Genomic DNA, 27,664 nt, shown 5'->3' with positions numbered 1-27,664 from the left:
AGCAATTACTGAGAGGTACTCATGATTTCCCAAGAAGGAAAGCATCATTTAGATGCTGGAATTATGGAGTGTTTTATAAAATCTCTCCCAACTTTCTGATCACAAGATAAATTAGTTTTATCCCACGTACACACATAAAAGATCAACAAATTATTTTTAACCTCTTAGGAATTAAAGGTAATTATGAAGGAGACAAGGAGCTGTTTCTATACACCTGCATTGTGTGTGTGTGTTTGCCGGGGCTGGGGGCAACGGGGGCGGCGGTCTCAGAGAAGAAGCAGGTGCTAAATCCTGTTGTTTTTCCCTTAAGTGTCGCTGGTCTGGTAGGTTGCTGGATAAAACACAGTTAATGGGGCCAAGGTCAAAGGCTCCATCCCCTGTAGGCCAGGTAAACTTGTCAGGTTTCCATGGGCATAGCCTGTCCTCCCACCCCCAGTGAGTTGTCCTTCCAATAAAAGCTGGCTGTCTCTTGGGAAGCCAGTGAGCAGAAACAGCCAGGTGCAAACTCATCACAGGACAGACAAAGGGCTGGGTCTAAAATCCTTCCTTACAGACAGATAGTGACTGCACCTCTGCCTGTGAGCAGCACACTCACCACCTTCCCGAGCCTCAGGTCTCACGATATCCACACTCCACATGCATCTCACTGGGGCTTTTGAAAATAAGTTCAAAGGCAGAAAGTCAAGGGATGCAAAGATGGTAAAAGATGATTCTATTCTTTTATACTTCTTGGTGAGACAAATGAGTTTTCCAGGTTAATTATCTGAGCTCAATTTTGTGGATTTGAGATCGCCAGATATTGGAAGGAACTAAGAAATCACTGAAAAATAACAACCTTACTTAAAGCAAAGGAGGGCAGGTGCGGTGGCTCACACCTGTAATCCCAACACTTTGGGAGGCCAAGGCAGGAGGATTGCTTGAAGTCAGGAGTTCAAGACCAACCTGGGCAACACAGTGAGACCTTTTCTCTTAAACAAACAAACAAACAAACAAACCAATTTTTAAATCAGCCAGGTGTGGTGGTGCATGCCTGTAGTCCCAACTACTCAGCAGGCTGAGGCAGGAGGATCACTTGAGCTCAAGAGGTTGAGGCTGCAGTAAGCCATGGTGGTGCCACTGTGTTCTAGCCTAGGCAACAGAGCAAGACTGCCTCTTAAAAAATAAAATAAAAAGTAAATAAATAAATTAAATAAAGAAAACATAGTTAAGGAACTGAAAAGGCTTGTCCCATATCTCCCAGTCACTTACCACCTAAGCTGGGGATACGAACACAGGCCTCCTACCTGCCAGCTCATTGCTTTCCCTTATACCAAGCTGGCCCATGGCCCTGCTGGGGCACAGTAGGCAGGACACTTTCTCAATGCACCACCACTCAGGTCAGGTGAGCTTCGTCATGGAATTCTAACAGTATAAAACACACACGCATAGGCACACCATCTAAGTGAAAAAGCAGGAGATAAGGCTTCTGACTTTATTTATTCATTCATGCATTCACTCATTTATTCATTCTTTGAGGCAGAGTCTCGCTCTGTTGCCCACACTGGAGTACAGTGGCACAATTTCGGCTCACTGCAACCTCCGCTCCCCAGACTCAAGCAATTCTCCTGCCTCAGCATCCCAAGTAGCTGGGATTACAGGCATGCACTACCATGCCCAGCTAATTTTTGTATTTTTAGTAGAGACAGAATTTCACCATATTGGCCAGGCTGGTCTTGAACTCTTGACCTCAAGTGATCCGCTCACCTCAGCCTCCCAAAGTGCTGGGATTACAGGTGTGAGCCACCGTGCCTGGTCTATTTAACTTTTTTAATGATCAAAACAAAAAACTGTCCTTCGCAGCGCCTGGCATGCAGCAGGCACTGAGTAAACATCTGATGAATATAACAATGAGAAAGGCGGGTGTTCTTGAGCCACTGGCTAGGTACAGAATAGACTGCTATAAGGAATATGCAATGAAACCTGCACCCACAAGACACACTTGGGCAGCAGGGTCTGAGTGACCCTTCTTTGTTCTCCTGGGATCCCATGCCCAGTGGGTAGAGACAGGCAGTGTTAAAGCACCCTGCCTATGAGGCCAGAATGTCCAGAATAGAAGAGCCACTGCTTCTTTATAAAGAGAACTTGTCTGACACGAAAAGGCCTGGTTCTCCATCCTAACTCCACAATAACCAGCTCTGGGGAACTCCATTTTTTCCATTGTCAATTTTAAGTTCTTACGGTTTCAATCTCTTAAATTTCCTTCCACAAAAACATTACAATATTTTTAATCTTGCTACCCCATAATATCTGTAGCAAAGAATACCAAGAAAGTTTCTTCTGGTTGCCTATAATAGAGGGTGATGGCAGAGATTTCTATTTGCAACCAGCAAATACCTTCTGAGACAAGCAGACAGACCTGGTCCAGGCAGTGAGGGGCGAGGAAGAGGACCAAATCACAGTCAGCAAAATAGAGAGATGATATATCCAAATTTCCACTGCAAAACAAGGAAACCTCCCTCTGTGCCTTCACAGAGCCCTGGAAGCTCAGCGAGAGGAAGGAAACAACACTTCCTGTATCCTGGACAACATCATCTACTTGTTGGCCAATTCCCTTTATATTTTCTGGACGTGGTTTTCTTTCTTTCCTTTTTAAAGCAAAGTAATCTCGCCAGCAGTTAGTCCCTCTTGCTAAAAGTCTGACTTTCCTCTTCTGTGATGCATTTCTCTAACTTATCAAACCAGTCAAGAAAGCTGAGATGATAGGAGGTAGCATGTGGTTTTACCAGGAGGAGCCAAGAATTTGCTGCAACTCACTCTTACGTTGCTTTTGTTATCATCAGCATGAGTTTGAAAGATGAACAAGAGAGAGGTACAATTAACCAACCAAGATGAGGTCCACTTTTTATAAAGAGTGATGCTAGAGGCGATGGGACCTCAAGGAGTTTGACAGTATAACCCCAATCCCCGATCCCTCTCCAGGACAGTGAGGAGACTGCTGGGTGAAAACGGCAGGTTTGTGTGCTAAGAGCCGTGGAGGGGAGCTAAGTTCAGGAAGAGCTCACTGCAATACAGACACATTTGGGATGCGGCTGAACTTTTCAGGTGACTGTTTCAGAAGCAAAACAACCCTATCCCCTTTGGAAAACTTTATGCCATGTCCAAAGTGTAAACGTCATTTGCAGAAGGGCTGCATGTTGTGGAAAGACTATACTAGGATTACACAGAACCCCGGTGGGAATCACAGCTCTGCCATTTAATAGCTGTGTGGATTTCTTCAAGTTTCTTAACCTAAATCTCCACATTGATTAAAAGAGCATCAATAACTCTGGTCTCCCAGGATTGTAAGAACTGAGAGGCAGTACATGGAAGGCCTTAGCTCGATGCCTTGCATAGAGAGGGATGTAAAATGTCAGACGCGGAAGGCACCCAATGGCACAGTTCAGAGATCATCTGCAGTGCTTAGGGCTGTCTTCTGGTTCCCGTGCTGCTGACTGTGGAGGGCTCTATTTGGAGTTCTTTTTTACTTACTTTTTGAAGAATGTGTTTGTGCTCCTCAAAAAGAGCAGAACCTCTCTCAACTACTTAAAATACTGCCAACAACCAAAGCTGAGACACACAAAACAGCTAGAATACCATGCTAGGGGTATCCAGACTATAGTACCTGATATGAAGACATAATTTTATTTTCCAACATAACTTCCCTACTCCAAGAAAATGGTAGAAAAGATGACTTTAAAAGAAAGAGGACCAAAAAAAAAAAAAGCCAAGAAGAAACAATTTGAGTGATAGGAAAACCCTAAGACTGTGGCTAGAATCATCGAGACACATGCAGAGGCCAAATGGGGCCGAACTCAAAAGTTACCAAATTGGTTATCTAAAGCCTGATTAAACACTTAGTGTCAGCAATGAAAGTGACACTAAGAAAAAAAAATTTCACCCTTTGTATCTTTCCATTCTAACTATAAGAGATTCTTTTTTTTTTTTTTTTTTTTTTTTTTTGAGATGGAGATTCGCTCTGTCAACCAGGCTGCAGAGCAGTGGTGCGATATTGGCTCACTGCAACCTCTGCCTCCCAGGTTCAAATGATTCTCTTGCCTCAGTCTCCCGAGTAGCTAGGATTACAGGCACATGCCACCACGCCTAGCTAATTTTTGTATTTTTAGTAGAGAGGAGTTTTCGCCATGTTGGTCAGACTGGTCTTGAACTCCTAACTCAAGTGATCCACTCACCTCAGCCTCCCAAAGTGTTGGGATTACAGGCTTGAGCCATTGCGCCCGGCCTGTAACAGATTCTTTAACTGGCATTGGTGAAAACTAAACAAGTATTCAAGGTTAGTAACGTAATACTCATTGTTCCTGCCATTTAGAAGATTAACCAAATTGCTAGATACAGTTGTTTAAAATCCTATATTCCTATGCCAAAATTAAACACACACACACACATATTTAATATTCTTGGTTGCCTGACAAACATTAGGAACAGATACACAGAATATAATTGTAAGACTAAGAATCTTTCTGTAACAAGAAACCTTCCTGTGTTGCCTTGTCCGTTCTTAGTTGTAGCCTGAATTACACACGGAGATGAGGCAAGGAAGAGAAGTGAAGATTTCATGGGTTTCTAAGACCCCTCAATAAAACACAAGTCTTTTAGGCAGTCTGTTTCCTGCTGTTATGACCATTTCTGTTGAATCATTCAGCTCCATGGGTGAAACAGAATGGGTGTACTGAAGCACAGAGTTAATATTTATGACACAAAAGTCTCCTTATAAGCTTACAATTTTTAAATAGCTTTTAATTTTAGGTCCACAGCAAAACTGAGCAGAGGGTACAGAAAGTTATCATATACCTCTTGTATCCTGACAAGACATCCCTGCTATCAACATACCCCACCAGAGTGGTACATTTGTTGCAATCAAACCTACACTGACACATTATTATCACCCAAAGTCCATAGGTTACATTGGGGTCCACTGTTGGTATTGTACATTCTGTGGGTATGGACAAATGTATAATGATATGATTCCACCATTACAGTATCATACAGAGTAGATTTACTGCCCTACAAATTCTCTGTGCTCTACCTGTTCATCCCTCCTTCCCTCTAACCCCTGGCAACCACGAATCTTTTTACCATCTCCATAGTTTTTCCTTATCCAGAATGTCATACAGTTGGAGTCATATGGATTGACTCTTTTTACTTAGTAACATGCACATCTATGTCTTTTCATGGCTTGACAACTCATTTCTTTTTAGCGCTGAATAATATTCCATTGCCTGGATGTACCACTTTGTTCATCCATTCACCTACTGAAGGACATTTTGTTTACTCCCAAATTTTGGCAATTATGAATAAAGCTGCTGCAAACATCTATGTGCATGCTTTTGTGTGGGTATAAGTTTTCAACTCCTTTGGGTAAATACTAAGGACAGAAATCGCTGCATCGTGTGATAAGAGTGTGTTTAGCTTTCTAAGACGCTAACAAACTGTCTCCCAAAGTGGCTGTACCATTTTACATTCCCATCAGCAACGAATGAGAGTTCCTGTCGCTCCACATCCTTGTCAGCATCTGGTGTTGTCAGTGTTCTGGAGTTTGGCTGTTTTAATAGGTGCATAGTAGTATCTCATTGCTTTACTTTTCAATTCGCTAATGACATATGATGCTGAATATCTTTTCACACACTTACATGTCATGTGGATATATATCTTCCTCGGTGAGGTTTCTCTGAAGGTCGTTGCCCATGTTTTAAGTGGGTTGTTTTCTTATTGTTGCGTTTTAAAGCTCTTTACATGTTTTAGATAATAGTACTTTATCAAACGTCTTTTTTTTTTTTTTTTTTTTTTTTGAGCTGGAGTCTCACTTTGTTGCCAGGCTGGAGTGCAGTGGCGCGATCTCGGCTCACTGCAACCTTCGCCTCCTGGGTTCAAGCAATTCTCCTGCCTCAGCCTCCCGAGTAGCTGGGACTATAGGCGCCTCCCACCACGCCTGGATAACTTTTGGTATTTTTAGTAGATATGGGGTTTCACCATGCTGGCCAGGACAGTCTCTATCTCTTGACCTCATGATCCACCCGCCTCGGCCTCCCAAAGTGCTGGGATTACAGGCGTGAGCCACTGTGCCCAGCCTCAAATTTCTCTTTTACAAAGATTGTCTCCCAAACTGTGGCTTAACTTCTCATTCTCGTGACATTATCTTTGGCAGAGCATAAGTTTTAAATTTTAATAAAGTCCAGTTTATCACTTATTTCTTTCATATAACTGTGTCTTCAGTGTTATGTCTAAAAGTTACCCCCATATCCAAAGTCATTTATATTTCTCCATGTTATTATATTCTAAGAGTTTTATACCTTTATATTTTACATTTAGGTCTAGAATTCATTTTGACTTATTTATTGTCAAGGGTGAAAGGTCTGTGTATAAATTCTTATTTCAGCGTGTGGTTGTCAGGTTGTTCCAGCACGATTTGTTAAAAAGACTATCTTTTCTCTATTGTATTGCCTTTGTTCCTTTGTCAAAGGTCAGCTGACTATATTTGTGTGGGTCTATTTGTGAGCTCTCTCTTCTGTTCAGAGATCTGTTTGTCTAGTGTTCTGACAAAAACCACAGTCTTGATTACTACAGTTTTATAGTAAGTTGTGAAATCAGGTAGTGTCAGTCCTCCAACTTTGTTCTTCAGCTTCATGTTGGTTGTTCTGAGTCCTTTGCCTCTCCACATAACTTTAGAATCCATCTGTCAATATCAACAAAATAACTGTCTGAGATTTTAATTGGGATTGCATTGAATCTATAAATCAACTTCAGAAGAACTGACACTTTGACATTGAGTCTCCCTACCCATGAACATGGAACAGCTTCCATTTATTTAGTATTCCGAATTCTTTCATCAGTATATGCTTTTGAAGATATGACTCTTATATTACTATGGACAAAGCAGAAGCATATATTTAACATTTTTTTCCAAATATAAGCAAGAGGAGAAATATCTTATGATCATTTGCCCTCAATCAATTTTAAATCTTCCTCTAAGGCTTTCTCCTTACAGTAATCCTTAACTGAGGCTTAGCCAGCCCAACAGTGATGTTATGTGGAGATAACCTAATACATTTTTTAAAAAATAAAGGTTATGCACCAAATAATGTGAATGGTCCAGCAATCGGGGTGTGAAGTCAGCTGTGAGAGGGTATGTGTGTGCATGGGATGGAAGGACTCTGCTCCCATTTCGACCCCTTGATCCAACCAAGATCTGTTGCAGTCCAAAATCTGTGCAATGCTAAAAGCTCCTGGGCACATTCCTCCAGAGTACTCCCAAAAGCATCTTTGCTTTCACTGTGTTTGCCTCCTTAGGTGCATGGGAGCTGCCCAAATGGGTAATTCCAAGTACTTAGTCATGACAGAATAAATGAATGAAGATACCACTCAGGAAACAGTTCTGAACTCTACAGTAGAAAATTCCATATATGCCTATACCTGAATCATGCATATTTTTAAAGATGAAATTTTAGGGTTGGTCATGGTGGTTCATGCCTGCAATCCCAGCACTCTGGGAGGCCAAGGTGGGCAGATCACATGAGGCCAGGAGTTTGAGGCCAGCCTAGCCAATATGACAAAACCACGTCTCTACTAAAAATTAGCTTGGTGTGGTGACGTGTGCCTGTAATCCCAGCTACTCAGGTGGCTGAGGCATGAAAATCACTTGAACCCAGGAGGCAGAGGTTGTAGTGAGCAAGACTGCATCACTGCACTCCAGCCTGGGAGACAGAATGATACTCTTTCTCATTAAAATAAATAAAGATGGAATTTTAGAAGCGTATTGAAACATACCCGAAAAGGAAAAATAGGAGAAGGCATTCCCTTTTTTTAAAGATTAAGTCTGGATAAAACTTTTCACTGACACTCCTTTTAATTAATTTCTCTGGTAAACACCCTCCTGCTGCCACATATATCTTTTGAAAAACACATCTCAGGAACATATGTCACCAGCAGTAGTAGCTAACAAGCTGTACTTAAGGTAAAGGTCAAACAGATGTGGGAAGTGACCAAGCACACTCAACAAAATGCCACATGGCCTTATCTGCTTTCCAGGCTAATGCCAAAATGTTTGCACGCAGTGTCATAAAATCTAAGCTGTTAGGCTCACTGCCATTTACGTATGTGAAAAGGCAGTGTATCTGTACCTAGATCATGGCGACTGTACAGATTTTGAATTACAATAAACTTTCAATTATTTTAATTAGTGGGTAACAAAAGTAAATGAAAGTTACAAATACCTTAGATGCCCCTATTGAAGCTTATATCTAGTAAACTTTTACACGTTCTATTAAGAATTGATTTTTAACAGCAATTTTGAATCTTTTGTCTCTCCCTTCACTTCTAACCACTATGCATGGATGACTAAGTAGAGAAAGACCAAGTAGAAAGGAGGAACAATAAAGAGATTTCAGTGTTACAAAATGAATTGTCATAGAGCATAGCAGAATATGACAATCAGACATTCTCAAAACGTTAGATACCATACTGTCTCATAATCCAATGCAGGGTTCTTACCACATCTCTGAAGGATGATTAGTAAGCCTCTGCTTGAAAAAAATCTTTTAAAAGCACTCTTTTTTTTTTTTCTTTTTTTTTTGAGGTAAGAGTCTTCCTGTGTCGCCCAGGTTAGAGTGCAATGGCATGATATCAGCTCACTGCAACCTCTGCCCTCCAGGTTCAAGAAATTCTTGTGCCTCAGTCTCCTAAGTAGCTGGGATTACAGGTGTACACCACCACGCCTGGCTAATTTTTTTTATCTTTTTCTTTTTTTTTGCTATCCCTCCCCACTTCCCCCATCCCATGACAGGCTCCAGTGTGTGATGTTCCCCACCCTGTGTCTAAGTGTTCTCATTGTTCAATTCCCACCTATGAGTGGGAATATGTGGTGTTTGGTTTTCTATCCTTGCGACAGTTTGCTCAAAATGATGGTTTCTAGCTTCATCCATGTACCTACAAAAGACATGAACTCATCCTTTTTTATGGCTACACAGTGTCCCATGGTGTATATGTGCCACACTTTCTTAATCCAGTCTATCACTGATGGACATCTGGGTTGGTTCCAAGTCTTTGCTATTGTAAATAGTGCCCCAATAAACATACGTGTGCATGTGTCTTATAGCAGCATGATTTATAATCCTTTGGGTATATACCCAGTAAAGGGATGATTGGGTCAAATGGTATTTCTAGTTCTAGATCCTTGAGGAATTGCCACACTGTCTTCCACAATGGTTGAACTAGTTTTCAGTCCCACCAACAGTGTAAAAGTGTTCCTATTTCTCCACATCCTCTCCAGCACCTGTTGTTCCCTGACTTTTTAATGATTGCCATTCGAGCAGGTATGAGATGGTATCTCATTGTGGTTTTGATTTGCATTTCTCTGATGGCCAGTGAGGATGAGCATTTATTAGAGACAGGGTTCTGCCATGTTGGCCAAACTGGTCTCAAACTCCTGGCCTCATGTGATCTGCCCGCCTCAGCCACCTAAAGTACTGGGATTGCAGGCGTGAGCCACCACGCCTGGCCCACTCTCTCCTTTTTTATATCTCTGTTAGAAAGTTTTAGCAAACATGCAGACAAAATTCATTGACATGTTACTTACCTGTTGTAACACTGCCCGCTGTCCCTCCTCACAAAGGCCTGCTTTACAAAGATGAGATTTAAAACACATACAGCTCAAGTCTTAATCCATTTTTACTCCTTTTCATATTAGAGGGGAGTAGATTTTTTGATTAGAATTCATTCAAAAACTGGCCTCCTTCTATACAGAAGAAATAACATGGGTATTCTGGGGAACTCCTGTACATATACAAACACTTCTTTTTGTTTCTTTTAACTTTTCAGGCTTGCCTATGTCCTCTGGTTCCAGTCCAAGCACTTGTGCTATCCTTTGAGTCTTTACAAATTGCCCTGAAATAATATAAAACTGTGTGCTGCGCCTGCCTCCGTACAGCTCAGCTCACCTTTGAGACGTCTCATTGTGTTTGTTCCAACAGCAGTCAATTGTGTCGTATTTACCCCAGAAATCACTGCTAACACCAGCACACCAGCCACCCTTTCTCATGAGCTTGTGAGTGGTTTATGGAGCAGAAGAAGAGTTAATCGATGGATATGAATTAAACCCAGGAAACCAGCACTAGAGGAACCTCAGACTCCAGGCCTAAAACCACTTGTGACTGGAGCGAGGTTAATCACAGGAGAGGGGAGCTCCATGGTAACAGGATGCTGAAACCTGACACGTACAAGGTACTACGCACTTTTCAAAGCACTTACATGTGATCACTTTCTATTCAAAAAGTGACTCCAATTTAGATGAAATGTCCTTGTCACAAAGACAGCTGCAATGTCTTGCCCAGGGACAGTCAACCTAGACAAGGATGAAAGCATCTATCCTACAGTAGTCTTCCTTCTCCCTCTCCATCGCTGCCCTCCACCTCTGGACTCTGCAGTATTGCCCTCTTCTCCCCATAGCATTTGTAAGCACATATCTGAATTGTTTTATTTACTTACTTTGTTTGCTTGTTTTTGCCTATCCCTCCAATGTAAACCCTACGAGAGAAGGAACTTGCATTTTGTCACTCAAGAGACCACAGAGTACCCAGAACATCTCTCATGCTCAATACATGTACTTGTCACATACTTGGTGCTCAGCAAATAATGTTGAATGAATAAATGACCTCATGGCCCGGCATCTCCAGAAGTCAGTGCACTTTCTGCCATGGATCTGGGGTGGAAAGGAATGTTCACACTAATAAACAGCTACCTCACTGCCAAATACATTCCATAGTAAAAGAAGCAAAGACACAGAAATGACTGTGGGCAGGCCAGTGCCAAAGATGAAGAAAGGCAAGAACGCTTGCTTCAGTCCTTAAAGAATTCTGTTTCCTGATAAAGTCTCTGAAGACAAATAATTCCTGGAGACCTGTAGTGGATGAGCAGTAGATAGCTTCTCAGTCAGTTCTGCTTCTTTCCTTCATTTAGTAACAAAAGAAGTTCAGGGGCAAGGCCAGAGAGTCAAATGAGTGAGAAAAGATAATGGATAGAAGCTCGCTCATCTGGACTCCGTTCACTTGCTTTGGAGCCAAAGCTCAATCAGTCTGACAGTTCCTCAAAAGATTAAACATTGAGTTACCCTATGACCCAGCAATTCCACTCCTAGGTACCTACCCAAGAGAGATGAAAACATATGTCCACATAAAAACTTGCATGCAAATGTTCGCAGCAGCATTATTCATAGTAGCTGAAACATCTAAACAACCTAAATGCCCATCAACTGATGAATGAATAAAATATAATGTACCTACACAATACGTTATTACTCAGCAATGAAAAGAGATGAAGTTGGGCCAGGTGCAGTGGCTCATGCCTGGAATCCCAACACTTTGGGACACTTGGCCCTTGCGAGGCCAAGGCAGGAGAACTGCCTGAGCCCAGAATTTCGAGACCAACCTCAGCAACATAGTGAGACCCTGTCTCTACAAAGAATAAAAATTTAGCTGGGTATAGCAGTGTGCACCTGTAGTCCCAGCTACCTGGGAGGCTGGAGTAGGAGGATTCCTTGAGACCAGGAGGTCAAGGCTACAGTGAGCTGTGATCATGCCACTGCACTCCAGCCTGAGCAACAGAGCAAGACCCTGTCTCTTTAAAAAAAAAAAGAGAGAGAGAGAGAGAGCATGCGAGAGAGAAGACGTCCTGATGCTAAATGAAGGCAGTCAGTCACAAAAGACCACATATTGTGTGATTCCACTTACATGAAATGAATTTGAAGCTGCCTAGAGCCAGGGGAGGCATGACTACGGATGGGTACAGAGCTTCTTTATGGGATGATGAAAGTGTTCTGAAAGTAGATAGTGATGATATTTGCCCAACCCTCTGCACAGTGAACTTAGTAAATATCCATCGAACTGTATACTTTAAATAAGTAAATTGATTGGTATTTGGATTATATTTCAAGAAAGCTGTCATTTAAAAACAAAAAAACCCCACAAAGCCAGGCACGATGGCTCACGCCTGTAATCCCTACACTCTGGAAGGCTGAGGTGGAAGGATCACAAAAGGCCAGGAGTTCCAGACCAGCCGGGCCAACACAGCAAGGTTTCATAAAAACATTAGCCGGGCATGGTGGCATGTACCAGTAGTCTCAGCTACTCAAGAGGTTGAAGCAGGAGCATCCCTTGAGCCCAAGAGGTCAAGGCTACAGTGAGCTATTATTATGCCACTGCATTCCAGCCTGGGGGACAGCAAGACCCTGTCTCTAAAAAAAAGATAAATAGATAAAATAAAAACAAAAACTTCAGCAATGACTAAATCCTCCTATAATCGCGGAGGACCAAAAAACATTAGCCTTGAATCATAGAGAAGGAACAGCACCTCTGCCTTGTAATACCCAGGGTTTTGTGGAGGTGATCCCTGACCCCCTTACTCTCTATACCAGCTTGCCTTGGTCTCCTATTTTATCTTCATCATTCAATACATTGTTGCTGAGCACCCGCCGTATACCAGGAGCTAGGGAGGCACAGGCTCTGCAGATGAAGGAGGAGCAAGCTTTGCCTTCAATGAGCCAATACTTTCTAAAATTTTTCACCCAACCACACAGCAGGAAACAGAAAAAGGAGAATCAAAAATAGTATTCTGTCCTGGGTGGTGGGCAGAAAACATTTTTTATGTCTGGGTGGATTCATGTCCACGCTGGAAAAACACACACAGATCTGGTATGCAGACATCTGGAGGGCAGGGTGGGGCAGGGTGCAGAGGGAGCGCCCCAAAGTCAGCTCCCACAGGAAGCTGGAAGACACAAATCCCAGGGCCACAATACAGTGCCAGTGTCACCCTTCAGTTCCGCCCAGCAGGACTGTCGATGTTTGCATTTTGTTTATTTTTCTAAAGTTAAGAGGGACTAGGAGAGGAGGGGTAGGAGACAAGTGATTACTCAGCATTCCCATCGCATTTCACGTTTGCAAAGTACTCCTGCCCTTGCCTCGAGCTGCCTTAAATAATAAAGGAATTTGAGAATCCAGCCAAGAACTCTAAGTGCTTAGCAGATACAAGGACCTATCATGGGGCATCTGGCAAGATAGGCACGATTTTAAAAACGAATCCCAGAAAAGAAACACTATTGAAAAATATAATCCAATATAGTAATCTCTCTGTCAAGCTGACCTGCCACTTGGTGGTTAATGAACTTGATAAGCTCACGATGCAGACCTGAGTGTTCTCAATCTCCCTGCCCTTCACACCTTAACATGTGCTTACTTTTAAAAAACAGGTACTGACGTCCTTTGAGATGAAAAAGTTCTATAGCTGATGCAGCAAAAATGTTATGGTAGCAATTAAGAAGAGCAGTTTCTTGCTGGCAGGACTACAGCATCCGGACCATCATAACTGAAGAAATTAACCATTTTTGTGTGACTGTCCAATGGGCCAGCACATCCTACAAGCATATCATAGTGGGAGCTGTAATACACTAGAAGCACTGTGGGTTTTGGACTGTTTGGACTCAAGTGCATGGTATTTGAAATGAATGTAAATGTGTTTATATTTATATTCAACTAAGCTCAGTGACCCCCTTAGCTTGGTCCACACGGATGCTGTCTTGAGGAATGTTCACTGGCCAACTGGAGAATTCTCGGTAAAACATAAACAGTCAGCACGCTTAAAAATACTTTATTTTTTTCCTTTTGAGACAGGGTCTCACTCTGTTGCCCAGGCTGGAGTGCAGTGGTATGGTCAGCTCACTGCAGCCTCTGCCTCCCAGGGTCAAGCAATCCTCCCACCTTAGCCTTCCAAGTAGCTGAAACTATAGGTACATGCCACCATGCTTGGCTAATTTTTAAGTTTTTGGTAGAGACAGGGTCTCACTATTGTGCCCAGGTTGGTCTTGAACTCCAGGCCTCACGGGATCCTCCCATCTCAGCCTACCAAAGTGCTGCGATTACAGGAGTGAGCCACCACCCTCATCCTTAAAATTACTATTGATATGAACCCTAACAGGACAAAGTGCTTCAATTAACTATTTCTTAGAAATATGCTGAGGTCATATAAAAGTGAAAAAAGAATTTGAAGAAATCCTGGGCCAGGCCCTATGGCTCATGCCTATAATCCCAACACTTTGGAAGGCTGAAGCAGGACGATCATTTGAGGCCAGGAGTTTGAGATCAGCCTGAGCAACTTTGTGAAACCTTGTTAACTGGGCGTGGTGGCACATGCCTATAATCCCAGCTACTTGGGAGGCTGAGGCAAGAGGATAGCTTGGGCCCAGGAGCTCAAGGCTGCAGTGAGTTTTGATCACACGACTGTACTCCAGCTAGGGTGACAGAGCAAGGCCCTGTCTCAAAGAAAAAAAAAACAAAAAACAAAAGACATTACCTACTTAATTTCAGACCAAGTCGCCATTCTTCCCTCCCATACTCTGTAGGACAATTAGAAAAGCTTGACAAAACAACACACACAAATAAATACATACACCGCTCCCCTGCCCCTGCCACACACACACACACACACACACACACACATGAACTAACATGGCAGTGAAGAATTACCAGGTCAAAATCTGAAAAAGACCAAAACTTAAAAAGACCAGCCCAGCATCTGGGGCTGCTTTCCGCTTGGGGCATCCATCTGCTGATTGAAGAAAGAATTCCTGGCCGGGCGCGGTGGCTCAAGCCTGTAATCCCAGCACTTTGGGAGGCCGAGACGGGCAGATCACGAAGTCAGGAGATCAAGACCATCCTGGCTAACACGGTGAAACCCCGTCTCTACTAAAAAATACAAAAAAACTGGCCGGGCAAGGTGGTGGGCGCCTGTAGTCCCAGCTACTTGGGAGGCTGAGGCAAGAGAATGGCGTAAACCCAGGAGGCAGAGCTTGCAGTGAGCTGAGATCCAGCCACTGCACTCCAGCCTGGGCGACAGAGCGAGACTCTGTCTCAAAAAAAAAAAAAAAAAGAAAGAATTCCTGGCCAGGTGCGGTGGCTCACGCCTATAATCCCAACGCTTTGAGAGGCCGAGGTGGGCAGATCACCTGAGGTCAGGAGCTGGCCAGGAGACCAGCCTGGCCAACATGGGGAAACCCTGTCTCTACTAAAAATACAAAAATTAGCCCTGTGTGGTGGTGGGTGCCTGTAATCCCAGCTACTCAGGAGGCTTATGCAAGACAATCACTTGAACTCGGGAGGCGGAGCTTGCAGTGAGCCAAGATTGAGCCGCTGCACTCCAGCCTGGAGGACAGAGCGGGACTCTGTCTCCAAAAAACATAACAAAACAAAGCAAAGAAAGAAAGGATTCCTAAGTGGCTGAGAAGCTGAGCAGCATTTTTAATGGCCCTATGGAGCCAGGAGGACAAAAATTGAAGCCCTGGGACTTGCCAGTGAGTTGGCTGCAATTTCACACAACACAGAGTAAGACATAGTATGTTACTACCGATTAAGACAATGGGTTTAATAAATAGGAATTAAAAGTTAGAACTGTTTAACACAACAATTCTAAAATAGCAGGCACCTAAAAACAAGTCTCAGAATACATAAAGCAAACAGCTGACATCACCGTAAAGACACACAAACTACGATCATGGTGGAAGAGTTAACACAGTTTTATCAGTAACAGAAAAAGCAGAAAAAAAAAGTTAGCATATAGCAAACCTGAAAAATGACTCAGAAATTAGAACCTAATTATCATACATAGAACTTTGCCGCCAGGCATGGTGGTTCACACCTGTAATCCCAGCACTTGGGGAGGTCAAGATGGGGCTATCACCTGAGCTCGGGAGTTCAAGACCAGCCTGGCCAATATGGTGAAACCCCATCTCTACCAAAAATACAAAAATTAGCGAGGTGTGATGACGTACGCCTGTAATCTCAGCTACTCAGGAGGCTGAGGCATGATAACCGCTTGAACCCGGGAGGCGGAGGTTGCAGTGAGCTGAGATCGTGCCACCGCACTCCAGCCTGGATGACAGAGTGAGACTCTGTCTCAAGAAAAAAAAAAAAAAAGAACTTTGCACCCAATGATCCTTAAATATACATTCTTTCCAAGCCCACATGGAAGAGTTAGAAAAACTGAACACATACTTTTTACCTGTACAATAGGAAAATGTGCATTCATTGAGGCTAGACAAAGTGAATTAATCTGGCCTCCTGACAAAAGAGGTATGAGTTGATAAGATTGGAAGAGCTGTGGTTTCCATAAGCAAAGGATTCTGGAAAAGATAAGGTTACTGCCCTAGTGTCTTGGAGACTTTGAACTGATGCTTGGCTGGGCCTGAGACGGTAAGAATAAGCAGTAGAGACAGAAAGGGAGTTCACACAGCCCTCTCTGTCTTCTCTCTGCCCCTGGGAGCTACATGATTACACTGAGTTGTGTGGAAGGGGAAAGGATAATGTGAAACCCCAGCCCTCTGCCAAAAACTGAAGGGAGGAGGCAGTAATAGCAGAGTCTTCCATGCAATCAGGCAGATAATTTAGCTGTTATATAGCCAAATCCTGCTTCCTTTCCTCCTGCCTTCCCATCTCCTCTTTCTCATCCTGTGTCATCCTGTTCCACCCTAGGAACCTGCATGGGGTCCTAGCGGACCATCTCTGCCATTTCACCATCACAGGGGTTTACATGGGGGCTAGACCCGGAAAATGCACAGTCCCTGTCAAATCCGCCTAACTTCTACCTCATTTGTACCCTAACCTTCTGAGAGAATAACTGGACCGTAAAAGTTGTTCTTGGTTTGGTCCTCAACTTCAGTGGCTTGGCTATGCTTTTATTGTGCTCTGGAGGTTTGGATTAAAAATGTGGCTATATGGAGGAAGACTTCTTCTAGGATTTAGAGAACCTGAACTGAAGTTGGAAGCCTGCAGTGGAGTGGGTACAGACATGACCAGTGCTTTGCAGACAAATAGGCAGTCCTAAGTAATACCCCGCAGCCCTTTAACAGGTTAACGGAACCACGGCCCTAGTCTGACCTAGTTGAAGGAAATATACAATCAGGCTTTCTGGACCTGCTGCAGTCCTGACCTAATTTTCTAAAAGAATCTCAGCAACACCAGAAAGACTCTCCCTCATTTCTCCCCCAACCTGGGAACATTTAGTGCTGAATAGAAACAGACCCTTAATCAGCAGTGCTTCCTTTGAGCTACTGCCAGCCCAGTGTCCCAAGTGTCTCCTCGCGAGCCAGCTGTGTCGCTGATCCTTCTGTGCCCAAGTGGCCTGGCCACACCAGCGCCCTTCACATACGCATGAGCTTTCACCCTGGTGTCTGTGCAGGTTTGTGCTCATGTATTCAGCTGGCTGTTTTGAAATCACTCTGTTCAAAATTGTGTCACCCAAGTACTTCCTGAATTTTTACTAGCACTGTTTCAGGAAGTCAAGCAGGGTGATATTTACTCAAAGTGCCTTTTTAATAAGTAACTCACAATGTTTTTCCCCTGCCCTCATCTGGCAAAAGGTCAGCCAGACTTACCCTCGTACATCTCCAGGATGTGAACTGTGTCGCCGATCTGCAAGGAGAGCTCCACATCTTGAGAAGCATTGTAGTTATAGATCGCTGGAAATGAGAAATAAAAAAGGCAAATTAGAATGCATGTCACTTGGCCGGGCGCAGTGGCTCACGCCTATAATCTCAGCATTTTGGGAGGGCGAGGTGGGTGGATCACAAGGTCCGGAGTTCAAGACCAGCCTGGCCAAGATGGTGAAACCCCGTCTCTACTAAAAATACAAAAATCAGCTGGGCGTGGTGGCAGATGCCTATAATCCCAGCTACTTGGGAGGCTGAGGCAGGAGCATTGCTTGAACCTGGGAGCAGAGATTGCAGGGAGCCAAGATCACGCCACTGCACTCCAGCCTGGGCGATAAAATGAGACTCTGTCTCAAAAACAAAAAAAAGAATACATGTCACTAAAGATACATGCAGGGGTTAGTGAACAATTCGGTCAACAAACAACTCTCTATTTAATAATTTCATGTGAATCAATCATTGTAAAGCAGAGAATGGATCCTCATTTCCCCCATCCAACAAATATTGATCAATTGCCTGCTACATATCACGAACTGTGTTAGAGACCAGTGATAGAGGGTAAAATCACATCAACATGGCCCCATCCCCAAGGAACTTAATAGTCTAGTGGAAGGAAGAAAGATATCAAATACATAATCACAGAAATAACTAGTTAAAGTTGTGATAAGTGTTAGGAAAGAAACAATCAGGTTACAATGAGAATATATTGTGGGATTCCGTTGGTCAGTGCCCTGTTCATCAGACAACAGCCAGCCTGCAAGAACCCGGAACTAATGATCTCTAGGACACAGGCGAGCCATGTCCTGGCTTCCATAACACAGTATCTAATGGCAAAAGGCCACCTGTGAGGCCCATCCACCCTCCAGTGACAAACTGACACAGGGCACGGTGCAGTGATGGTGCCTGGCCCCAGCCCAAGGTACCCTGGGCAACTGGGTTACCGCAGCACTTCCTAGTCAAGGTGACCTCAGCCACCACAGTCCTTAGAACCCAGCAAAGGCTGGGCCAGGTTGTGAAAAACGACAGACTAACTCATAACTCAAAAAAAGAAGACAACCCAATTTTAAGACAGGCCAGAGCTTTGAATAGATATTTTGCCAAAAAGTATGTATGAATAGCTAACAGGCACATGAAGAGATGTTCGACACTATTAGTCATGGGGAAATACAAATTAAAACCACAGTGAAATACCACTCCACACCCACTAGAATGACTATGATAAAGAAAAAAGAAAAGGCAGACAAATGGCAAGAATGTGGAGAAACTAGAACTCTCCTGCATTGCTGGTAGGAATGTAAAATGGTACAGCCCCTCTGAAAACAGTTGGGCAACTTCTCAAAAGTTAAACATAAATTTACCATAGGTCCTAGCAATCCATTCCTAGGTACCTACAAAGAGAAATGAAGCCATGTGTCTACATAAGAACCTGATGTGAATGTTCAGACCTGTGGTGGTGGGCTGTAAAGGTGCCCGCCCCCCCCCAAAATAAATTCACATCAAATCCCTGGAACCTATGTATGTTACCCTGTAAGGCAAAAGAGTTGATTAAGTTAAGGATTTTTTTTTTTTTTAATTATACTTTAAGCTCTGGGATACATGTGCAGAACGTGCAGGTTTGTTACATAGGTATACACGTGCCATGGTGGTTTGCTGAACCTATCAACCCATCATCTACATTAGGTATTTCTCCTAATGCTATCCCTCCCCTAGGCCCCCAGCCCCCAACAGGCCCCGGTGTGTGATGTTCCCCTCCCTGTGTCCCTGTGTTCTCATTGTTCAATTCTCACTTATGAGTGAGAACATGTGGTGTTTGATTTTCTGTTCCTGTGTTACTTTGCTGAGAATGATGGTTTCCAGCTTCATCCATTTCCCTGCAAAGGACATGAACTCATCCTTTTTTATGGCTGCATGGTATTTCATGGTGTATATGTGTCACATCTTCTTTATCCAGTCTATCATTGATGGGCAGTTGGGTTGGTTCCAAGTCTTTGCTATTGTGAACAGTGGTGCAATAAACATACATGTGCATGTGTCTTTATAGTAGCATGATTTATAATCCTTTGGGTATATACCCAATAATGGGATTGCTGGATCAAATGGTATTTCTGGTTCTAGATCCTTGAGGAATCGCCACACTGTCTTCCACAATAGTTGAACTAATTTACACTCCCACCAACAGTGTAAAAACATTCCTATTTCTCCACATCCTCTCCAGCATCTGTTGTTTCCTGACTTTTTTTTTTTTTTTTTGAGACAGAGTCTCTCTCTCTGTTGCCCAGACTGGAGTGCAATGGCGCAATCTTGGCTCACTGCAACCTCCACCTCCCGGGTTCACACCATTCTCCCGCCTCAGCCTCCCCAGTAGCTGGGACTACAGGTGCCCACCACCACGCCTGGCTAATTTTTTTTTGTACTTTTAGTAGAGATGGGGGTCTCACCGTGTTAGCCAGGATGGTCTCAATCTCCTGATCTCGTGATCCACCTCAGCCTCCCAAAGTGCTGGGATTACAGGCGTGAGCCACCACGCCTGGCCTCCTAACTTTTTAATGATCGCCATTCTAACTGGCGTGAGATGGTATCTCACTGTGGTTTTTATTTGCATTTTTCTAATGGCCAGTGACAAGAATTTTGAGAGGAGTTGTCTTCCCTGAATTATGAGGGTGGCCTTAAATGCAATCACATATATCTTTACAAGAGAGAAAGAGAGAGAGCTGAGAGACACACTGGAGAGAAGCTGACGTGCAGATGGAGGTTGAGATTGAACTGACGTGACAGCAAGTCAGTGAAGGACAGTATCCACCAGAAGCTGGAAGAAGCAAGGAATGGAATCTCCCCGAGGGCCTCCAGAGGGAGCACAGCCCTGTTTGCACCTTGACTCCCTAACTCCCATCTCCAGAACTGTGAGAGAATAAACCCCTACTGTCTTAAGACATCAAGTGTATAATTTGTCACAGCAGCCACTGAAATCCACTACAGTAGCATTATTCACAATAGCCCCAAAAAATGGAAATAATTTGTTAACTGATGGAAGGATACATGAAATATGGTATATCCATGCAATGGAATACTATGCAGCAATGAAAAGAAATGGAATACAGACACATACTACAATGTGAATGAACCTCAAAACATTACACTAAAGGAAAGCAGCCAGATGCAAAAGACCACATAGTTTATGATACCATGTATTCAAAATGTCCAGAATTAAGCAAATCTATCAAAGGTAGTATAGGAGATTATTGGTTCCTGGGGCTGTGAGGAAGGAATGGTGATTGACCACAAAAGGCCCTAAGGAGCTTCTTGGGGAGGTGAAAACATCCTAAAACTGGGTTGTGGTGATGTTTACACAACTCTGTAAAATTACTAAAAATCATTAAATTATATGCTTAAAATGGCTGGATTTTATGGTATGTAAATTACACTTGACGGAAGCTGGATTTTTTTTTTAAGTAGATTTACTTCTTACCCTCACTCTACTGATGAGGGAACTACATCTTTCCAGGAAAAAAGAATCCCCTTAGAGATTCAGCTCGAGCCATGGACTTGACAATTCAAGGAACCCATAAGGCTCCCATCTCTGCAGGCCTGATGAGTGACCATCCACACTGATGAATGGATAGTCACTCAATCTATCAGCATATCCCACAGGGAAGAAAGGCGTCCCTGACATTGCCCTTGGCGGGTCTTCCCGGCTCTTCCCAGCTCTTCCCTGAGCCTGCAGTTCACCATGCACCTGCAGCTTGGCTGATATCACAGACAACCTATCAGTGAGCAGGGAGGAGCACATGTCCAGCCACCCATTTTCCAGTGGCCTCTCCTTGACGAAGGAAGTCATCCAAGTAGAGCTCTCCTGCACTCCTGGCACAGAAGCCTGGACAAAGTATGTTGGAATTTATTTTACTATTGAGTTTATGGACTAGGCTATGAATTCACAACCAGGATTGGCTGGTGACATAGGTTAGGAGAAATCGCACACGATTCAGAAGTAGGAGTAATTCTCAATTCCTAGACCTGCTCATGGATCACTGGGCCACCGCTGCCATTCCACTGGAGTTCAACTCCTTCATTGGTCTGCTGGTTTATACGCATGCTCTGCCTGCTAGTCTGGTAGACCTCACATCCTTGATATCTCCTAGTCCCTATTCATGGCCTTGTACTGAAATGGTCCCTTCCATTGGCCCCCTTCTCAAATGAAAACAGGAAGTAGTGAGGTCACTGAATCACAATGCATTGTGTAATGACCAAGCTTCACCTCTTCCTGGTTCCGGTCATTAGAAAAGTAAGCAGAAGCTCTCAAAGGCAGTACTTGCTCTGGAAGCTCCAAACACAAACACCTACCAAAGACTGCTGGAAACACACACACACACACACACACACACACACACACCCCCACCCACCCACCAAAGACCGATTTGTTTGCTTAAAACCTAGATCTCTAAGCCTGACTCAAAACACCTCCAAAATTGTCCCAGCCCGTAATTATCCATCTTTGTCTCTATCTGCGAAACTCCAACCTACTCTCCAGTGAAGACTCGTATGTTCTCCCCTAAATTCTGAGCTCAGTCCATGGTTTGTTTCTGCCTAGAACAAGAGCCTGTCTTGACTTCTTAACAATCCAGATTTCACATCCACAATTCAATTCAACAAATGGCTACTAGCTCCCGATTACCTGTGTGGATCTCTTTCTTCTCTGACATTCCACAACAATTTTCCCTTCCAGCGCAGTTTGGGTTTTTAATCACAGACAACCTTGTGTAATGGTCTACCATCAATTAGAAGGAAACCCCTATGATTGGGGCCCTCATTACACATTACTTTTGTGTCTTTCTCATTACAAGGCACAGGCTTAGTCCCAAAGAAAGTACTCAAGGTGTAATAATGACTTCAGAAAAGAATATATTTAAAAAACACATATTTTTATCCTTTCTATAAAATCCATCAAAAAGTTCAGTTATTCACCACTTCTTCCCCAAACTCAAACACACTTCTGCTTTCCTCCAGAACACAGAGGCTTTGGTTTCCTATCACTCAAGAAAGGGTTACTAAAATCACTTCTCCACCCATTTGGTTTATCACAAGAGAGAATCTGCCTCTCCAACCTAAGCTTTCCAAGAGATTAATGTTAGAAACATATCCCTTCAACAACGCCTTTCGCTGGAGTGAAAAGTCACCGCACTGAGGATGTTTGTACAATCTGTTTCATGTCTCTGGGCAAAAGCACAAACAAGATTTCCAATCACTTACAGCCATCATCTATTCATTCCAACTCTTGGCTTTGGTAGTATGCACTCCATATCTTAATATACCTCATATTTCCAGTGTTATTTTATAGTTCACTTTCATATATATCTTAGTAATTGTATAGAGTGGATGCCAGGTGTCACATTATTTAATGGGGAAGCTGAGACTCAGAAGGGTTAAACCCAGCTTGCAAGCAGCAAAGCTGTTATAAAGGTGGTCTGTTCATCGCATTTGACCAAGCCAGTCCATAATGGTGAAGATATGCCCTGGAATAGCCCAGAAACAAAGAGAAGAGCCTAGATTTCTCTCTTTAAATGACGGTCCTACTTCCCAAACCAAGCTTTCTCATACACATCAGTGACTGATGATCACATTGTCTACTAGTCTGATGCTATTTCAAGAATGAGAATACAACTAATGCACTTTGTGGGCCCCATAGTTTCTTTCTAGAACATGAATAGCTGTTATAGAGAAAGCTACAGAAATGGGAAACCAAGAAAAACTTCAGGGTAAGCAAAACAGATTCAAGACTCAACTTTACCACTTACACAATGCATGACCTTGAAGGAGCTACTAAGTCTGGGCCTCAGTTTCTTATCTGTAAAGTAGGATTGGCTTTAAAGATTCCTCTGGCTCTAATGTCTTCTGATTCACGGGGTAATGAGAAGAGGCAAAAGAAACAAGTGTCATTTTTGAACCAGCAGGCACCACCACAAACTCTTGTTTTGACTGAGGAAATTAAACAAGAACCGGGAATTGCTGTACATACGTTGCCTCGCTGGCAGCCATGAACAGCATTGGGAAAGACAAATTGCTGGAATTCTTCCCTAAGCAGCTTACTGTTTATAACAGGAAAGTATAATTTTGCAGAGCCAAGTAGACAAGACAAAATAGTTTGCATTTTACTGAATCTTTGATTTGGCTCTTTCTTTTAAACCAGGCTTACAAGAGAAAAGAAAACTGAAGTCCTGGGATTATGCAATAAGAAACCAACAGAACAGACTTATTGGCTGCAAACTGAGTGATCAGTTTTGACAATGAAAAGCCTGCAGCTAGTTAAGTAAATATTTTTTATTTTTTTGAGACAGGGACTCACTCTATCAACCAGGCCAGAGTACAGTGGTGCAATCATGGGTCACTGAAGCCTTGACCTCCCCAGGCTCTGGTGATCCTCCTGCCTCATTTCCCCAAGTACCTAGGCCTACAGGCATGTGCCAACACACTTGGCTAATTTTTTTATTTTTTTTGTAGAGATGAAGTTTCACCATCTTGGCCAGGCTGGTCTTGAACTCCTGGACTCATGTGATCCACCCACCTTGGCCTCCCAAAGTGCTGAGATTACAGGCATGGGACACCCAGCCCTGCCAAGTAATGAATATTTCTAATGAATGAGATTATTTCATGAATCCTCAAATTACAATCCCCTGAAGAATAGCCACAACATTATATTTTTTATTGGTCACCTGATAGAATTTACAAAAGAAAGATCCAGGAAACACAAAATGAGATCCCAGTTGGAGGCGTATATCATTCATAATATTCCAAAGAAGATTATGGCCAGGCGCAGTGGCTAATGCCTGTAATCCCAGAATTTTGGGAGGCCGAGGCAGGCGGATAACTTGAGGTCAAGAGTTCGAGACCAGCCTGGCCAACGTGGTAAAACCATATCTCTACTAAAAATACAAAAAATAAAATAAAAATAAAAAAAATTAGCTGGGCGTGGTAGCGCATGCCTGTAATGCCACCTACTCAGAAGACTGAAGCAGGAGAATCACTTGACCTTGGGAGGCAGAGCTTGCAGTGAGCCAGCATCGCACCACTGCACTCCAGCCCGGGCAACACAGTGAGACTCTGTTTCAAAAAAAAAAAAAAAGATGGTTATAATTCTTCTTTTCCATTATGATCTTGATGTGCCTAGCTTCAGATACGCATTTTGTAAAAACTAAAGAGGCACAACTCATCTTTGATCTTCATCTTAGCTTTCCTGGAGTGATATCCTAGAAGGCCGAACAGATTTCATTTTCTTGTGCTCTTTAATTACACTGTACTATAAGGACTAGAAAATCATATTCAATAATAGGTATAAAACCAAGAAGTCAAATCTGTGGTTTTAGGCTGATAATTATAAGTAGGTTCCAAATCGGTCTTTCTACGATGAGATGACCATCACGCCATCTCTCTGTTCAGATCTATCCAGGACAGGGGCTATCAGGTTAGGATATCAGCTTTATTTCTCACCAACAGTACTCCATAACAGCAAGCTCTCACAGGATTCTTAACTTCATTTTCTAGATAGTTTTGGAGAAGAGAGAATTTCGTAATCAATGCATTGATTACTATTTAGAAATCTCTATCTTGGCCGGGTGCAGTGGCTCATGTCTATAATTCCAGCACTTTGGGAGGCCGAGGCAGGTGGATCACTTGAAGTCAGGAGTTCAAGACCAGCCTGGTCAACATGGTAAAACCCACTCTCTACTAAAAATATAAAAATTACACAGGCATGGCAGCACGCACCTGTAATCCAAGCTACTTGGGAGGCTGAGGCACAAGAATCGCTTGAACCCAGAAGGCGGAGGTTGCAGTGAGCTGAGATCACACCACTGCCCTCCAGCCTGCATGACAGTGAGACTCTGTTACAAAAAAAAAAAAAAAAAAAAAGAAAAGAAAAAAATCTCTATCTTGAAGATTATATATATTTGTGAAGGGAATAGGTAAGTATCTTGAACTGGAGGGACATTTCTCAGATATAAACTCAAATATTGTTTCTTTTTTTTTTTTTTTTTTTGAGGTGGAGTCTCGCTCTGTCGCCCGGGCTGGAGTGCAGTGGCCGGATCACAGCTCACTGGAAGCTCCGCCTCCAGGATTCACGCCATTCTCCTGCCTCAGCCTCCCGAGTAGCTGGGACTATAGGCGCCCGCCATCTTGCCCGGCTAGTTTTTTTGTATTTTTTAGTAGAGACGGGGTTTCACCATGTTAGCCAGGATGGTCTCGATCTGCTGACCTCGTGATCCGCCCGTCTCGGCCTCCCAAAGTGCTGGGATTACAGGCTTGAGCCACCGCGCTCGGCCAAATATTGTTTCTTGATTGCCTCACTGGCAGCAAGTGATGACTTAGAAGCCACCTCATTTACATGAATATGAGATTAAATTTACGTGAAATGCTTACAGCAGGAAAGCAGAAACAAGGCAATTCAAAATTACAGAACAAGGGCCCAGCATGGTGGCTCACGCCTGTAATCCCAGCATTTTGGGAGGCTAAGTAGGAAGATTGCTTGACCTCAGGAGTTCGAGCCCAGCCTGGGCAACATAGGGAGACTCTGTCTCAAAAAATAATAAAAATCAACCAGGCATAATGGTGTGTGCCTATGGTCCCAGCCACCCGAGAGGGTGATGTGGGAGGATTGCTTGAGCCCGGGAGGTCCAGGCTACAGTGAGCTGAGATTGTACCACTGCACTACCTAGGTGACAGCAAGACCCAGTCTCAAACAAACAAACAAACACAAAATTACAGAACAAAAAGTCTAAGGTGTATAATCATGAGTTTTTTCCCACAGCTTCCTCATCTGAAAAAGGGAGGCAACAGTACATTCTTCCTATGGTTTTGTGAAGCCCAAAAAGGAGAATTTGCGCAGGGCCAAAATGATGACTAACACTTGGCAGACAGTGAGTAAAGAGCAGTGTCCTCCCCTCCACTCCTTCCCTTTCTTGCCCTGTCCAGCTTCCCATTCGGACATGGAGACAGCTACATCCTCAAAGATGGACACTACCCTCTCATCAATAAACCAGTGGGAGTCAGTCAATGAAAACAGTGAATCAGGAAGGACTGGAGAGGAGAGGTCACAGAACAAATCAGCCTCAATGGTCCTTCCAAGGCAACGGTTGACAGACAATGAAATACAGGTGTCCTTGATTAGAGCAAAGCCATTTTATTGCAGGCAGCTAAATCCAGAGCTCCTCTAAGAAGCAGCACCAGGCACAGGGAATATTTTAATGTATTCTCCATTTCTTGCTCCCCCTTCCAAGCATCTCTGCAACAATTCAATGAGGAACCAGGGTATTATTCAGAATACTAAAGATGGCCTTGGTCATGTACTCACTACAGGACCCTCAGGCTGTATATAATATCAAAGGTACACATGCTAATGTTATTCATGCCTATAGTTCTATTAGCCTCCATTTTTCTCAATGAGTGTCTTCCTTATTAAGCAAAATAGGAAAAAGTAAAACAGAAAAAAAATCTGACAACTATTGCAGGGCTTTAAGGAAAATAGCTCACTACCCAGCCCAGAACATCTTTTCCAAAGCAAATAAAGTCTTCTTATCAGGTTCTTCTTGGTACACATCCTTATTAAACCAAAGGTGAACAGATGTAAATTAAGATGGTCACATCTAAGACTCTGTTGAGCTAAGACTCTGTTACAGACAGAAATCATCACTGAAGAATAGAGAATCTGAAGATAAATGCCAGAGGTTACTATGGAATCTAGAAAAAGCACTTTTAAATGACAGTCAAGGACGTCACCAATTATTTCCACCGTATCTACATGAATGAGACAAACATTTCACTGAGAAAAGTAATGATCCCCAAACAGGCTACAAAAGTCTTTACTTTGACAATATCAACCTAAAAATGCAAGTACAATAGCAGCTTCCAGCCCTGGGCCAGTCTGAGGACAAGCTCTGGCTTGACTTCTTTAACCTCTGGATCCTACTCAGGAGGATTTTAGAATTGAATCTCAACTTCCTGGGTATTTACACATGCCAGAATCACACCCTACTTAAATTACAGTGAGGAAACGGAAAAATAGGACATGTGTCTGTACACGTGTGTGTGAAGTTCAAAGTGACAGACCTGATGTGATTATTTCACATTGTATGTCTGCATCAAAACATCTCTTATGGCCGGGCATGGTGGCTCACGCCT

At 43.2% G+C, this 27,664-nt stretch overlaps 1 protein-coding gene across 2 annotated transcripts in view; it reads right to left on the bottom strand.

Annotated features, from left to right (window-relative positions):
* The window catches only part of DOCK5 (dedicator of cytokinesis 5), a 238,167-nt gene that overhangs the window by 160,504 nt on the left and 49,999 nt on the right, over nucleotides 1-27,664 (bottom strand). For both annotated transcript variants that reach the window (XM_010378154.2, XM_030937398.1), the window contains exon 2: nucleotides 17,447-17,530. In XM_010378154.2, the coding sequence (XP_010376456.2) occupies nucleotides 17,447-17,530 (84 nt within the window). The remainder of the gene's footprint in view (nucleotides 1-17,446; nucleotides 17,531-27,664) is intronic.

This window comes from Rhinopithecus roxellana, chromosome 9, assembly GCF_007565055.1.
Source record: "Rhinopithecus roxellana isolate Shanxi Qingling chromosome 9, ASM756505v1, whole genome shotgun sequence".
In the NCBI taxonomy this organism is placed as follows: Eukaryota; Metazoa; Chordata; class Mammalia; order Primates; family Cercopithecidae; genus Rhinopithecus; species Rhinopithecus roxellana.
This window is presented reverse-complemented; position numbering and strand designations above follow the sequence as displayed.